Source organism: Pelophylax lessonae (genome assembly GCF_965119305.1).
Source record: "Pelophylax lessonae genome assembly, chromosome: 7".
Classification (NCBI taxonomy): Eukaryota; Metazoa; Chordata; class Amphibia; order Anura; family Ranidae; genus Pelophylax; species Pelophylax lessonae.
The window spans coordinates 223,132,457-223,150,015 of NC_138774.1; the positions used below are offsets into that span (position 1 = coordinate 223,132,457).

Consider the following 17,559-nt stretch of genomic DNA (forward strand, 5'->3'; position numbering starts at 1 on the left):
GGTGGATTTTATTTGGAAACCCCATGGAACTGGGGTCCTACCGTGGGTAGAGAATAAAAAACACCCCCTTCAAAAATAATCATATTTTGTTGCTTTTCAGCCTGAAATGAAGACACTATTTTTTTTCTCCAACTGTGTTTACATCCAAGTGAAAGATACAACACCAACATGTCAGAAATTTTTTTTTAAAAATTCAAAAACAGAATCACGGAGTTGCAAAAAGGATCACTCCCCTCCTAAAATTGACTTGTAAACTCAATCAGGTGTAGCTAATCACCTTCTCAGTGCCACACAGAGCCATTTGACTTTCAGCTGTGACTAACTATGGTCATTTTGATTAGCTCATCACGAAAAGGGCTTCCCTGGAGCATTTCAGTCCCTGGTAGTGCAACTGAAGCAAACAGTCAACTAAGGGTGACAAGGCACTGTTAAAAGATCTCCCGGATAAAGTTGTGGACAGGTGATGGATACATAAAAAATGAAAATGCTTTATCAATGCCTAGAAGCACAGTGAAGTCTAATATTACGAAGCGGAAGGTATGTGGTACAACACAGACCCTCCCTGGAAGTAAAGTGCCAGGAAGAAACTGGTCAGAGAGACTACCAAGAGGCCTACAGCAACTCTGAAGCAGTTGCAGTAATTTATGACAAAGTGTGGTCAATTGTGTGCATGTGACAATATTACAAATTCTCAACAAATGTGACTTTTTCCACAAAAAATGACCCTTAAAGAGCTTAGCAAAAATTACCACACATTCGTTGAAGGAGAAAAAGGTGAATGTCCTTGCATGGCCTAGTCAGAGCCATGACTTAAACCCCATTTAAAATCTGTGAAATTACTTGAAGACTGAAGTCCACAAACAGTCACCATCAAATGTAACTGAACTTGAGTAGTTCTGCAAAGAAGAGTGGGCAAATATTTTTAAGTCTATCTGTGCAAAGTTAGTAGAGACATATCCACCAAAAGACAAAAGGCTGTAATAAAAGCAAAAGGTGGTTCAACAAAATACTGACATAAGGGGTTGATCCTTTTTTTAACTCCCTCTTTCATCGACAGACACAGCGCTCCATAAATCATAAATACTGAGTTATATTGCCTCCTCCAGGAGTAGGACTAGGCAGAACAAAAAACACCTGGCTACACCCATGGGCCTTCCTCAGCTTGGTATATAATCCCCCTCTCTGCTCTAGGTAATCATTTTTAATCTGTCTAGTAAGAAGTATAGACTTAGGCTCCTGGCTAGGATCTGTGGTCCTAGCAATTTTTTCTACTTCCTTGCACTTTTTTTTTTCCCCTCTCTCAACTACAGTGCTGGGCGACGGGCTTGATAATCTAGATCCAGTGGTCCCCCCAGCCAGTGAGCATGTGCAGACCACAGCTATGCGCTAGGTCGGCCGCGACATAGCCACAGAGGCAGGCCCACGAGTTAAACGTCTTGCAGGGCTTGGGTCTGAGTCGTAGTGGTCCCTTGGCCGACATTCCCCCTCTTTTGGTACTTCCAGGATTTTGTTTGGAGCCTTTTCCACACCATGGATGGGTAAGTACAGTCCCCCTCTCCCCTTTTGGCTTTTTATTCAGGATGGAAGTGGGTAACCTCCAGGGACGGTCGGGCCTGCCTGCAGGTTTCCTCCTCCCATCCCTAAACCCCTCAGTGAGCTGAGTTCCCTCCCTCGTTTTCCCCCTGTCTGAACCGGGGTCCCAGGCAAGATAATGAAGCGAAAACCCTCAGGGTCTCCCCCGCTATCCCCACTCTGAAGGGGCCTGGGATAGTATGTGTCCTGCCCTGGTAGTCTGGAGGGGTTCCAGTGTAGGAGACCCCTAGGTGCATGCCCTAATGTTTACAGTGTGAGTATAATGCAGGGGGGTCCCATTGCAGAATGCACAGCAGAGTTTTCCCTAATGTGTGTCCTACCTTCGGGGGGTCCCGTTGCAGAGGGCACAGGGAAGATCCCGGCAGCATGCTTCCACGTTTGTAGCTGATGGTCGCCATTTTCCCTTAGTCTGGCTGGTCTCCGGTTGGCGGCCATGTTTGTTTAGCCCGATGTCACGGGGGCCATTTTCCCTTAGTTTGGCTGGTCTCCGGTTGATAGCCATGTTTGTGTAGTCCGATATCACAGGGGCCATTTTTGCTTAGTCCGGGAGATGCTGGAGACGACCAAAGCCTCCTGGGGATGCCAAAGCTCCTCCTCTTCCTGCACCCAGGACATATGAATAGGGATGGTGTCTATGATGACGCTGGGCTCAAATTCTCTGCGCTCTTCTGGTCAGTAGGGTGAGTCCTTGGGGGTCCCTGTTATCTCTCTCTGTTGATAGTTACCCTGAGCCTTGAGGGGATCCTTTAGTGGTGCCAAAAGATCATTTTTGTACTGCAAGGTCTTCCTTTCCTTATGGAGCTTCAGGGTCACATCTCCCCCACTGCCCCCCCCCCCCTGGAGGGGGCAGGTCCCTCGGAACCCCAGCTTCCCATGGTAGCACTGACGGCGATCCTGCAGTCCTTAGTGTCTTCCCCTGCTCAGTCTGTCTCATCTGTTTATGAGCCTGATGCGGCTGTGGACGCGACCCGTCCATGGGGGCTTAATATCACACCCCCAGATCCATCGGATAGTGAGGATGATTCCTCCACGGTCGCAGTTATCACTGCAGTGCGTGAGACTTTAAAAATTGATGATGAGGCTGATGTAGCCACGGACGTGGCTGTGTCGTTTGGTACGCACAAGGCGCCTCATACTCCAAAGGTGTTTCCTTTATGTGCCTTATTTTGACAGGTTTTCCTGTAAGGAATGGGAACAACCAAAATTAGCCTTTGTGATCCCCAAATGTTTTGCTGTACATTACTCTTTTAAGGAGTCCCTTTTAAAAAAAAGTGGACTAGTTCACCAGTGGTGGACCCTGCTGTTTTTCAGGTTGAATAAAGCAACCATGATCCCAATAAAAGAATCCCTCGCCTTTAAGGACCTGACTGACAGAAAAGCGGAGGCTACGTCACTCAGCATGTTTACTAAGGCTGGTTCGGCATTTCGGCCAGTCTTTGCCTCAGCCCCAGTGCCTCAGACCCTAACTGAATGGGCCAAGCTTTTGTGCCAGGGCCTGGGGAGTGAGCAGGTCCCCGCTGCTTATGTTGATTTAGCGGACCAGTTGATACAATGGCTGCAGTTTATTTGTGATGCAGCTTTGAATATAGCTCCTGTGCTGTCCAAACTTTCTGTTTCAGCGATGGTGATTAGGCGCGTACTGTGGCTTAAGAATTGGTCCGCAGACCAAGCCTCTAAGAAAGCTCTCATTGATCTGCCCTTTCAAGGCAATCGCCTGTTTGGGACTACCCTGGATCATATATAAGGGTGTCACGGGGGGGAAGAGTACCTTCCTGCCACAGTCATGGAAAGGAAAGGAGCCTTATCGCAGACAGGGGCCCTCCTTGTCAGCCCATAGAAAAATATTTTGTGCTTCTGGGATGGAGAATAAGGGAAATAGATCTTTTAAGTCTTCCCTGGGAGGTTCCAAGCAACCTTGGTCTCGTAAGCCTAGAGCTAGCGTCCCCGGACCAGCAGACAAGACCCTTTGCAGCATTAAGGTCTGCCCTCACCCATTAATGGGTTGAGGGGACATCTTTGCTGGTTTCCGGCCCTGTGGACTTCTTTTGTGAGCGTCAAGGAGATCCGCAAAATTTTTCTTTTGGGGGTACCCAGAAAAGGGGGCAAAGTTTGTTCTTTTTAGGTCCCGAGTCTCCTTGTGCGGATTTAATTCCTGCAAAAGTTCAGGTGATGTCCGAACTACCGAAGGTTCCCCCTATCCCGGTCCAGGGAATTGATTTACCTAGGTCTGATTGTAATTCTGAACAGGGTGGTCCTTACTGTGGACAAATTTCAGGAACCACAGGCCATGATTCACTGGCTGCTGTCACACAGACCATTCTCTCTCTCCTCATTTGCATACAGGTTCTGAGTCTGTTAGTATCCACCTTCAAGACAGTTTTGTTTGCACAGTCCTACATGAAGCTTCTTTAGCAGGTTCGGCTCCACAGGAGGATACTAAAGTTCGTGACGAGGTCACGGGGTCCTCTGACAGGCGCCGTAGGCATCCAAGGGCCATGGAAAGGCCAGTATCATCCTCGGCTCAGGCTTCTTCTGCAGTTCCTGCGAGGAATCAAGAGCGAGGGTCTTCCTATCATCCTGGTGGCCGTAAACATTCCTTGGGGGCTTCCTCTCAGAGAAGACCAGTTGTCCCAAGGGCTAATCTACCATCCTGCTTTACAGTCACTGGTTTTAATGGCTTAGCTATTGAAAGCCAGCGTACTGAGGGATAGACGTTTGTCTGGATCAGTGATCCCTGCTATGATAAGGGCAAGGATGTCGTCTTCCAGCAAGATATACCATCGTACATGGAAGCATTTCTTGGTGTGTTCGGTTGGCGCTCATCCTCGATCATTTTCTGTGGCTCGGATCTTAACCTTTCTTCAACGGGGCGTTAATCAGAAGTTAGCCTTGAGAACCATCAAGGGCCAGGTGTCTGCATTGGCAATCTTGGTTTTGCAAACCCTAGCCATGCCCTCTTTAGTTCGTACCTTCATTCAGGGGGTTTGATATGTGGCTTCACCTGTATGGTCTCTTATGCTGCCATGGGATTTTAATTTAGTACTTTTGGTTCTGCAGAAACCTCCATTTGAGAATGTTCGGGAGATTCCATTGTCATCCCAGAAGGTGACATTCTTGGTGGCTATTACCTTGGCCTGCAGGGTATTGGAATTGGTGGCATTATCATGTCAGGGTTCCTATTCAGTGGTCCATAGTGATAAAGTGGTTCTTCGTCCCTGTCCATTATTCCTGCCTAAAATTGTCTTGGACTTCCATTTGAATGAGGACATTGTGCTGCCTTCCTTGTGTCCTGAGCCAGCTCATCCCAAGGAATTTCCTTTGCATACCTTGGATGTGGTTCGTGCGATTCAAGTGTATTTGGCAGCTACTGACTGCTTTCGGAGGTCAAAATCGCTTTTTGTGGTTATGGATGGACCAAGAAAAGGGCTGGCCCCTTCTTCGGCTACCATCTCCAGATGGATCAGACAGATAGTGATTCAGGTCTATTCCATTAAAGGTCAGGTTCCACCTTTCTCTGTCACGGCGCATTCCACTTGGGCGCTGAGTGCTTCTTGGGCCTTCCGTCATCAGGCATCAATATCGCAAGTTTGCAAGGCGGCCATTTGGTCCTCGGTGAATACATTCACAAAGTTCTATAAGGTAGATACTTTGGCATCTGCAAATGCTTCTTTTGGCCACAAAGTTTTGCAGGCTGTGGTTTGAGAGGCCGTTCCCTCTTGAGGGGTGGTTTTCGTTAAAGTTTTATTTTTTCAAATGGGCTCCTGTGTCCTGGTTAAGGGCACTTATGTTTAGCCTTGGGCTATTTTCCCCACCCCTCATTTTCCTTTTTGCACTGCTTTTGGACGTCCCACTAGTTATGATTTATGCAGCGCTGTGTCCATCGATGAACGAAAGAGAAACTGGGATTTTTGTACTTAGTGTAAAACCCATTTCTCTGAGTTAATCGACAGACACAGAACCCACCCCTCTATGGATTTCTGATACTTCTAATACTGCTTGCTACTTAACTGATTACCTAGAGCAGAGAGGGGAGTTATATACCAGCTGAGGAGGGCCCATGGGCGTAGCCAAATGTTTTTTGTTCTGCCTATTTCTCCTCCTGGAGGAGGCAACATAACCCAGTAGACATGATTTATGGAGCGCTGTGTCCATTGATGAACTCAGAGAAATGGATTTTACGGTAAGTACAAAAACACCTTTTTTTTTCTTTTTTTCTGACATGTTGGTGTTCTATCTTTGTTATATGTTGCACTGACTAAATACAGCTGGATAAAACAAAAACTCTGTCTTCATTTCAGAGTGCAAAGCAACAAAATGCAGAGCTGCACCCTCTTGTCTCTCTTAACCTTTTTTTTTTTTATTAATATTGATGCTGGAAACTTGAATCACACTGGGCGATTTGATCCATGCTCCGTGTAGGGCCATGTTTCACTGTTATGGGGATGCACAGGGTGTTGCATTCATCCCATCACGGCAGTCCCATAGCTGTCCTATTGTCTCCATGGATACAGTTGCTGCTCCCACCGTGACATTCATGTGGTGCTGGGTACACGTACCCAGGGTAAGATTGGGGATACGCACCGACACAGAACACTTATCCATCCCCGCGCAGGCTAATATATCCCTGCACAGGACACGGATCAAATCACCCCATGTGAACAAGGCCTTACAGTTTGTGTTTCAAGGTGTCTAATGCTAAGATATGTGGTAAGCACTAGCTATAAAGTAGTACATAATATACACCTTGAGAGCCACAGCTCTAAAACAAAGTCAGTCTGACCGCATTTAGTCTGCACTGGCAAGCGCTCACAATACAGTAGGAAAGTTAAACACATCCCTATTATTTCTCAGGACAACTTTAGCCACCCAGAGCTTGCCTAGCAGTCTGCCATCTGGGTGCATAGTGGGCCCAGCTCTTTTCAGCAGCCATTGGCGGAGTCTGTGACCCCATGCAGAAAATGCCCATCTGCACTGGCACAAGAACACAGCATGCTTGGGCTGACAGTCCAGCAAGTGGAAGAAACAGGTCTTTGTGCCAAGCGGTTCATTCCATCAGTCTTCTAGGATAAAAGGGTCTTTATCCTCCTGCCAGCCTCAAAGACCTGAGCTAAATACAATTCTCCACCATTCTTCAGCTGATTATTCTGCCAGATGGACAAACAGAACCTGGACTTGTTTATCCCCGACGCATTCGGAAAAATTCATGTAACAAGGAAAAACATATTAGCTCTTAATGCACAATAACTGCCAAGACTCATTAATACTCAAATTTATTTGCCTTAATGCACAGTAATTAAGATCAAATATTTCTGTCCCTAAGGTAGCTTTTTCACTTTACCCCTTCCAACTGATTCACTCGGTTTCTTTAGCTGGGAAATTTTGACTGCTTGAGAGAGTTTGAATTTATTTCTGTGCTGATAACCCTTGGGCAGGTTTTAAACAGTGAGATTTTTAATTGGTCGGCCCAACAGTTCTTCCAAGTGGCAGGTAATATGACTATGCTATAAAGTAATTTAATGGCCTGGAGTGACTCGCCTACTATAATTTCTATGGAATTGTTTAATATATATTATAGTATCTCACAAAAGTGAGTACACCCCTCACATGTTTGTAAATATTTTATTATCTTTTCATGTAACAACACTGAAAACTGAAGAAATGACACATTGCTACAATGTAAAGCAGTGAGTGTACAGCTTGTATAACAGTGTAAATTTGCTGTCCCCTCAAAATAACTCACACAACCATTAATGTCTAAACTGCTGTCAATGAAAGTGAGTACACCCCAAAGTGAAAATGTCCAAATTGGGCCCAATTAGTCATTTTCCCTCCCCAGTGTCATGTGACTTATTAGTGTTACAATGTCTCAGGTGTGAATGGGGAGTAGGTGTGTTAAATTTGGTGTTATTGCTCTCACTCTCTCATACTGGTCACTGGAAGTTCAACATGGCGCCTCATGGCAAAGAACTCTCTGCGGATAAAAAAATAATTGTTGCTCTATATGAAGATGGCATAGGCTATAAGAAAATTGCCAAGACCCTAAAACTGAGCTGCAGCACGGTGGCCAAGACCATACAGAGGTTTAACAGGATAGGTTCCACTCAGAACAGGCCTCACAATGGTGGACCAAAGAGGTTGAGTGCACGTGCTCAGCGTCATATCCAAAGGTTGTCTTTGGGAAATAGACATATGAGTGCTGCCAGCATTGCTGCAGAGGTTGAAGGGGAGGGGGGTCAGCCTGTCAGTGCTCAGACCATACGCGGCACACTGCATCAATTTGGTCTACATGACTGTCATTCCCCTCTTCTAAAGATGATTCACAAAAAAGCCCGCAAACAGTTTGCTGAAGACAATCAGACTAAGGACATGGATTACTAGAACCATGTCCTGTGGTCTGATTAGACCAAGATAAACTTATTTGGTTCAGATGGTGTCAAGCGTATGTGGCGGCAATCGGGTGAGGAGTACAAAGACAAGTATGTCTTGCCTACAGTCAAGCATGGTGGTGGGAGTGTCATGGTCTGGGGCTGCATGAGTGCTGCTGGCACTGGGAAGTCACAGTTCATTGAGGGAACCATGAATGCCAACATGTACTGTGACATACTGAAGCAGAGCATGATCCCCTCCCTTCCGAGATTTGGCCGCAGTGCAGTATTCCAAGATAACGGCTTCCAAGACAACCACCTTGCTAAAGAAGCTGAGGGTAAAGGTAATGGACTTGCCAAGCATGTCTCCAGACCTAAACACTATTGAGCATCTGTGGGGCATCCTCAAATGGAAGGTGGAGGAGCGCAAGGTCTCTAACATCCACCAGCTCCGTGATGTAGTCATGGAGGAGGACTCCAGTGGCAACCAGTAAAGCTCTAGTAAACTCCATGCCCAAGAGGGTCAAGGCAGTGCTGGAAAATAATGGTGGCCACACAAAATATTGACACGTTGAGCCCAATTTGGACATTTCCACTTAGGGGTGTACTCACTTTTATTGTCAGCGGTTTAGACATTAGTGGCTGTGTGTTGAGTTAATATGAGGGGACAGCAAGTTGATACTGTTATACAAGCTGTACACTCACTACTTTCTATTGTAGCAAAGTGTAATTCTTTTAGTGTTGTCACATGAAAAGGTATAATAAAATATTTACCAAAATGTAATCAAGGAGACATTAAAATAACTAAAATCACAACATTTCGGATCTTTTAAGACCCTTCATCAGGTATAGCAAGCATGAAAATCAGATTCTGGTCACATTCGTTATATAGCAAATTCCCTCATCGACTTGAAATTAGCAACACCTATATAGTCTTCTCTTAAAGTGGATATAAACCCCATTCATGAAATCTGACCTAGGCACATATATCAGTAATGTTTACTTTTCTCTCTCCAAAGCCTTAAATCCCATGTCTTTCTGCTGCTTCATTCCTCTGTTATCAGCATGATAACTTCTGACATGTTCTCCGATAAAGGAGTTAAAAGCAGCTGGAAATTTTTGTCGGGCGGGTGCTTACAGATAGATTAGCAGAGAGCTCTTCTATTCACAGCACAGCTCTGAATGTTTCTTCCTTCCTCTGCCTATGCGGAAGGGGGGGGGGGGTTGTCCCTTTCCTCCAATCAGCTGTCACACAGTGTATGCCAAGACTCCACACCCATGTGCTGGAACAGGAAGAAAAAATTCTAACACAATGTTCACTTTCTAAACCGTGTAGAAATCTGAAGTCCGCAATAAAAATAAAACTTGTGTAGGGAGATTTGTTTCATCCCTGTGTTATCATCTAAGGCTGTTCACTTCACTGGGTATATGTGAGGATTTACTTTCACTTTAAAGCAAGATAGAGTCTAACATTACAGCTAAATTTCAGAATTCTGAAGATACACAATATAACAGTGTTTCCGATTATCCATATAAACATCTGCAAAAAAGAAACAAAATATTGAACATATTTACACAAAATATTTAATAAAAGAGATGTAAATCCTAATCTTTATTCAATCCTCTGGGATAAATAGTATGAAGTTGTGAAATCAATTTTACTACCCTCCATTGTAACTTTAAAGTGTTTGTAAGGTCCCATTTAAAAAATACAAAACAAACATGTTATACTTACCTCTTCTTCTGTGTAGTTGGTTTTGCACAGGCCAGCCTGGATCTTCCTCTTCTCAGGTCCCTCGTTGCTGCTCCTGGCCCCTCCCTCCTGTCAAGTGCCCCCACAGCAAGCAGCTTGCTATGGGGGCACCCGAGCCTAGTTGCAGCTCCGTGTGTCCATTCAGACATGAAGCTGCCATTCGGCCCACCTTCCCTCTCTCCTGATTGGCTAACTGACTTTGACAGCCGCTGGAGCCAATGCCACCACGGCTGTGTCTCAGCTAATCTGGAGGGAGAGTTCGGGAGGCCGTGGGACTCATGGACATCACTGGACAGAGATGGGGCTCAGGTAAGTATTACGGGGTGCTGGGGAGGCTGCTACACATAGAAGGCTTTTTATCCTAATGCATAGGATGCATTAAGATAAAAATTTTGAAAAAAAAGAAAAGATAAAAAACCTTCTGACTTTACAACACTAACTCCCTTTTTCCCCCTCTCTTCAGTCATGGTTTGAAGTCAATTACTATAAATCTTAACTGGTCTACAGCGTGGCCACACTGTTTAAAATGCTTAGCAACTGGGGAAAGAACCATTTATTTTTGGACCTAGAAACGTTACTCCCTTCACTTTCTCACTCTGGAATTCAGATTTGATAATCATGTCCCACATAGTTCTACCCCACCTATTAGATGATAGATGAGGGGATTGCAATTACTCAATGTCAGGAAAAGCCTCTCTAAGGATTTTCCAGTGTCTTTTAATCACTGAATAAATCTGTGCAGAATGGGAATGATACTGTGAAACAAAATAAATACTCTTGTTCTGTCTGTACTGTTTGCTCACTCTCCTGTCAGTTTCCAGACGCTGCATTTTCAGTCTCGCATTGGTTAACTGTTGTATTAGATAACCTCTGTCTGCAAGTTTGTTTTGCATCTCCAATAGTCGCTTCTGTCTCACCGATGCCTCACTCACTATGCGATTCATACGTGTCCTCTTGACTGCGGGGCACCGATCTAAACACCGCTGGTGGGTGACAGCTAGAGTATAACAATAATTGATTACGATCTGTTGGCTTCAAATATAAATCCGTCTGTATTCCATAATTTTTCCTGTAAACCCTAACATCCAGAAATTAAATAGATTCCTCACTACAATGCGTGTTAAACTGTAGTTCTGGTATCCTATATCGTGTGTGTGTGTGTGTGTACAGTATCTCACAAAAATGAGTACACCCCTCACATTTTTTGTAAATATTTTAATATATCTTTTCATGTGACAACACTGAAGAAATTACACTTTGCTACAATATAAAGTAGTGAGTGTACATCTTGTAAAACAGTGTAAATTTGCTAACCCCTCAAAATACCTCAACACACAGCCATTAATGTCTAAACCGCTGGCAACAAAAAGGAGTATACCCTTTGAGTGAAAATGTCCACACTGGGCCCAATTAGCCATTTTCCCTCCCGGTGTCATGTGACTCTTTACTGTTACAAGGTCTCCGGTGTGAATGGGAGCAGGTTTGTTAAATTTGTTGTTATTGCTCTCACTCGCTCATACTGGCAACCTCATGGCAAAGAAAAAAAATAATTGTTGCTCTACATAAAGATGGCCTAGGCTAAAAGAAGATTGCCAAGACCCTGAAACTGAGTTGCAGCACGGAGGCCAAGACCATACAGTGGTTTAACAGGACAGGTTCCACTCAGAACAGGCCTCACCATGGTCGACCAAAGAAGTTGAGTGCACGTGCCCAGCATCCTATACAGACGACGTCTTTGGGAAATAGACATATGAGTGCTGCCAGCATTGCTGCAGAGGTTGAAGTGACGGTCAGTCTGCCAGTGCTCAGACCACATGCCACACACTGCATCAAATTGGTCTGCATGGCTGTTGCCCAGAAGGAAGCCTCTTCTAAAGATGATGCACAAGAAAGCCTGCAAACAGTTTGCTGAAGATAAGCAAACGAAGGACATGGATTACTAGAACCATGTCCTGTGGTCTGATGAGATCAAGATAAAATTATTTGGTTCGGAAGGCGTCAAGTATGTGTGGCGGCAACCAGGTGAGGAGTACAAAGACAAGTGTGTCTTGCCTACAGTCAAGCATGGTGGTGAGAGTGTCATGGGCTGGGGTTGCATGAGTGCTGCCGGCACTGGAGAGCTACAGTTCATTGAAGGAACCATGAATGCCAACATGTACGTGACATACTGAAGCAGAGCATGATCCCCTCCCTTCGGAGACTGGGCCCCAGGGCAGTATTCTAACATAACGACCCCAAACACACCTCCAAGACGACCACTGCCTTGCCAAAGAATCTGAGGGTAAAGGTGATGGACTGACCAAGAATGTCTCCAGACCTAAACCCTATTGAGCATCTGTGGGGCATCCTCAAATTGAAGGTGGAGGAGCGCAAGGTCTCTAACGTCCATCAGCTCCGTGATGTTGTCATGGAGGAGTGGAAGAGGACTCCAGTGGTAACCTGTGAAGCTCTGGTAAACTCCATGCCCAAGAGGGTTAAGGCAGCGAATTTACACTGTTATACAAGCTGTGCACTCACTACTTTACTTTGTAACAAAGTGTAATTTCTTCGGTGTTGTCACATGAAAAAATATAGTAAAATTTTTACAAAAATGTGAGGGGTATACTCACTTTTGTGAGATACTGTGTGTGTGTGTGTGTGTGTATATATATATATATATATATATATATATATATATATATTGGGATGATTAAACTCAAGCGGTAGGTGTTTACAATGAGTTACGCAGGTCCAAAACTGTATTTTAGGGCACGGCAACCCACTTTTTATTCAGTAAATGGAAAGGTTCATACGTACATCAGTTGCCCACACAGGGCAAAAGGAGGACAGTGATTTCTCTACATGCTGCCCCCACCGTCTCTCCTATACAGGTGTACAGGGGAGCCGCACAGGCCCGGTTGCAATTGCAACCCCTGTAGTTACGCCCCTGGTGCAGGAATAGTGTCATATACTCTCCCTTAATCCATTTACAAAAAGTCTTGTATTTTATTCACAGAACACAAGGTGGTTCTGGGAGAGGTGGGGTGGGTAAATGATAGGATCTCACCTTGTCCATTCACAGAACAATTTGCATTCTGTGAACAGAATTCAAGGCTTTTGCCATTAGTATCCGGGATAAAACAAATAAGATTTGTACAGTAATCAGCAGCCAGACAGGCATAAGGAGTTCTACTTAAAGAGCTTGACTTCAATTATCTGCTTGAATAACCATCTTCTTTTGTTCTCTTACTGCAGGTGACACTGGGAAAAGTTTTGAAAGTGATTGTGGTGATGCGTAGTCTGTTTATTGATCGCACCATTGTGAAGGGTTACAACGAAAATGTTTACACAGAAGATGGCAAGGTGAGTGACTTATCAACTATGAGTCGTCCTTTCCAGGACAGCAGATGAAGTCAATCAGTGTTTTCTATCCAGAATTCAAAGCTAGTTGTTCACTACTGGGACTGTTTATAGAGGAGAACTGTTTCTGCACTCTGCTGGACACTGCAGTTGCTTCACACTACATTTTGCAATTTATCCCCAATTCATAGCCGGACTGTACTCCCAGCTTTTTTTTTCTTTTTTTTTTTTTATCTATTTATTTTTGAAGTGCTGGTAAGCAGAGTGCAATGCTTTCTAAGTGTATTGTGTGCATATAAATATATTTAAAGCAGGGGCATGGCTTTGATCCAGCTGGGGTCCTTAATTTACTTTACTTGGCGTTCTCTGTGATACATCGCAGCAGAATTCAAGAGAGGTACTTACCCATGCAGGATATTGGGTACCAAGCAAGTTGGCTCTTTCTGTAAAGGGTGCTGCCCCTGTTGGTCACAGGAATGATCTACAATCCCTATAGTGTTTTTACATGTTTTTGAACCCCAGCACAGTTTTTCCCTTATTTAAGGTGACAGAAATGGTAGTGCAGATTGATCTAAACTTTTGTAGTTCTAATAGAATATATGTCAGCGCTAGTCCACCTCAGCAGCTTGCAATTATAAGTACAGAACACCAATGATGACATGCAGACAAAAACTTGCAGTGCTAAGTAGGGCCCTCTGAGGATGTGCGCTTGTGCGAAACATGTTGGGCGGAGCTTAGATGTATGACGTCACTCCGCCAGGGTAACCTGGTACTGTTGGCGGCCGCTGATGTAAGTTCATGAGCAGCTTTTACTTTCTGGGTTTTAAAGGAGATTCTTTTAATCATTGCTATTTACATTTGGAATGTGTTGTTATACCTCTGATATTTATGCGAGATTACTTTTATGGGAAATAAAATACTACACTAATAGTTCCTTTTCATTTGGGTCTTCCATTTCTCATGGGCCCCCAGCAGATAAGAGAAGGAGGAAGGAACCATTAAGAGCACAGTTTTTAAATGCATTATGTTGCTTATAACCTGGCAGCTTCACTTTTGGTGAGTGCATATTTATACTTTCCAGTGGGGGATTTCATCACTATGCTGAGTGGTGTGCTATACTTTTATTGCTGCTTCTAATTTGACAGCCAGAGATTCTGGTGATTGATCCACTTTGGCCATTTAAAGAAGAACGATTAGCTTTATTTGATGCAGAGATTTAACATGGTGGAGGATATTATTTTGGACTCATTTATTTATATGTATTTCACACTTAATGGATTTTAATTTTATATTTGTTTATCTCTGCACTTTTTAAACTTTTGTAGTGCCAACCAAATTGCTGCTAGAATTATTATTCAGGTCCATAGCCTTCCTTGGGTGGCAGCTATCTTTAGTTGAAAACTTCAAAGCTTCCAAGTGTATGGGCTTCATAATCAATAAAACCCCTTACAGAAAATCGAGGGAGGGCGGGACCCTTTGAGGCGTAGAAGGTTTGAATGTTTTTTTTAAAGTTGCAGTTCTGGAGCCTGATCATGGATCACTACCTAAAGAATTGTTGAGCCAGAAAAAGCATGTGGCCAGTAAAGTCTAAAAAGTGCAAGCTCCCTGCTTGTATATCAGTTCTAGGTTAGCGATTAACCCTTTCACTGCCAGGTCCATATGGCGTATGGATCTACAGAACTGCTTCTAGCTGGCCAGGTCCGTACGCCGTACAAACCCAACATTTCTCCTTGTGTTATAAGCTCATAAGCTGAGCAGAACTGTTCAGCAGACACTGCTGAGCAAAACAATAGCTCTGATCAGCGAATGACAGACCGCTGTTTAGAGCTATTCTCCCAAAAAGGCAATGCCCCCCCCTGCTTCCACTAGTACATACTTTTTCCCCTAACATACACTGACATTTCTCCATTAAAATAAGCTCCTTCCCCACCACACTAATTCCTGCAGTACCTCTCACTAACTCTGCACACTAACCCCCCCCCCCCATACCCTGCACCAATCCTGCCAACGTGTTTACCAGCCACCTCCCTTTCCTAGATGAACGTAGTGAGCGATCAGTGCCAATCGCTCCTATGTTCAGCTGTCACAGTGGCATAGTAAACCATATTTTCTATGCCCCAGTTTATGAATGAATTGGAACCTCTATGCAGAGCTTTCAATCCATTCCTATTTGCGGCTGAGCCTGCAGAGAAAGGGACTGAACTGAACTCTGTCTTCAGTCCCTTTCTCTGTCTAAAAAAAATACATTAAAGGTCTGTTTAGACACCTGATTTCTCTGCAAAGAATAATAAGAAAAAAGAATAAATAAAATTGTATCTGTAAAAAAAAAAAAAAAATGTAAAATAAAAATAATGTTAGTAAGGGTAGAGTTAGACATAGGGCTAAATCACCTTTGCCTCTGAAGAAATTTTTGGGTACGTTCAATTTTTACCAATTTGTAAAAAGGTGCAATTTAAAATTTACAAATATTTGTTATTTATTAACTCAACACAGGTAAAGCTTTTATATTTAGTTAGAATTTAGCATGAGTTTCTTAAAATTTGCTGTTTCCATCAGCTATAAATGATTTTAGGGTATTTTCGCAAAAATATTGTTTTGATAAACACTAGCCCAAATACCGTGGGGCCTTAAAAATCAAATCAAAAATTTTTTTTTTTCTACAGGTCATGTACTTTCAGAAAAAATATGGTTTTGGGGGGGGGGGGGGGGGGGTCTTTCACAAATTCTGAAAGCTGTAAGGAAAAAATGAAAACCTTCAGATTTTTAGAGAAATTTGGATATTTCTGTCCTGGGACCAATCCTGTTTAATTTGTTCATAAATGATCTAGAGGAGGGGATATCTAGCACAATCTCAGTATTTGCAGATGATACTAAACTAGGCATGCCAATATCTTCTATGCAGGATGTGGAAACCTTGCAAGCAGACCTGAACAATATAACGGGGTGGGCAACTACATGGCAGATGAGGTTTAATGTTGATAAATGTAAAGTAATGCACTTGGGGGCCAGAAACCAGAAAGCAAGCTACTCACTAGGGGGGGAACCTCTGGGTGAGTCTAGGATGGAAAAGGACTTGGGGGTACTGGTAGACAACAAGCTTGGCAGTGGCATGCAATGCCAAGCCGCCGCAAGCAAAGCCAACAGAATACTGGGATGTATAAAAAAGGGGATTCACTCCAGAAATAAAGAGATTATTCTCCCACTCTACAAGACTCTGGTCCGGCCACATCTGGAGTATGCTGTCCAGTTCTGGGCACCGGTCCTCAGGAAGGATGTGCTGGAACTGGAGAAAGTCCAGAGAAGGGCAACAAAAATAATTAGGGGAATGGAGGACATCAGCTATGAGGAAAGACTACAAGCCCTGAACCTTTTCTCTCTGGAGAAAAGACGATTGAGGGGGGATATGATATCAATGTACAAATACTGTACTGGTGACCTGAGCATAAGGAACAAACTATTCAGGGAAAGGAGATACAATAAGACACGTGGCCACTCACTAAAACTAGAGGAAAGGCGGTTTAACCTTAAAGTGCGTAAGGGGTTCTTCACTGTAAGAACGGTAAGGATGTGGAATTCTCTTCCACAAGCAGTCATATCAGCAGGGAGCATTGATAGTTTCAAAAAACTATTAGATGGACACCTTAAAGACCACAACATACAGGGGTATACAATGTACGGTTAAAAGCAAACAAACACACGCATCATAGGTTGAACTGGATGGACTGATGTCTTTTTTCAACCTCACTAACTATGTAACTATACATTTTTGCGTACATTCGATTTTCACTATTTCACAAAATGCGCAATTTAAAAGTTACAAATATTTGTTATTTATTATATCACTACGGGTTAAGCTTTTTAATTTAGTAGGAGTTTGCATTAATTTTGTAAAACTAGTTGTATTTTTATCTGCTAATAATGGTTTAAGGTATTTTTAGCAAAAATATTGTCTTGATAAACAAAATGCACAAATATCGCCGGGCCTTAAAAATTAGTAGCACCTTCTTTTTTTTCCACAGGTCATGTGCTTTCAGAAAATATATAGCTTGGGAAGTTGCAGATGTCATCTTTTCACTGATGCAGCTTTTCCTGTCATTCAGCTGTGTAATAAAACCATTGATAAGTATTAATGTCACCTTGTGTCATTACGTGCCCTTTAGCAAGACACAGAAGGCAGAGAGGATCAGTCTGCGACAGTCTTCATATTTTCCTCCTCTTGCCCCTTAGCACAGGTTGTCATGCCCTTCTGCATTTCTGGCGTGTTGGCCTTAACTGGCGACAACAGTAGTTCGATCTGGAGGTCACAGAAAGCCACAGTAAACACTATCTCACCGAGGTGTCTGTGATATTTACAGAAGTTCAAGTGCAGTTTGCTCATCTCTCATCTTTCTGGTTCTCTGGGGTATATATTACTGTCCCTCTGGCATTACCCAAGTATAAGTTCCTTAAATTTGTTGAAGAGCAACAAAGATGAATACATTTAAGGAGATGATAAAAAAAAAGGTTGGT

General features: G+C 43.5%; 1 protein-coding gene across 1 annotated transcript in view; it reads left to right on the forward strand.

The window, feature by feature from the left end:
• The window catches only part of MED27 (mediator complex subunit 27), a 550,125-nt gene that overhangs the window by 457,988 nt on the left and 74,578 nt on the right, over positions 1–17,559 (forward strand). Inside the window, exon 5 of the mRNA XM_082263750.1 lies at positions 12,946–13,053. Coding sequence (XP_082119876.1) covers positions 12,946–13,053 — 108 coding nt within the window. The remainder of the gene's footprint in view (positions 1–12,945; positions 13,054–17,559) is intronic.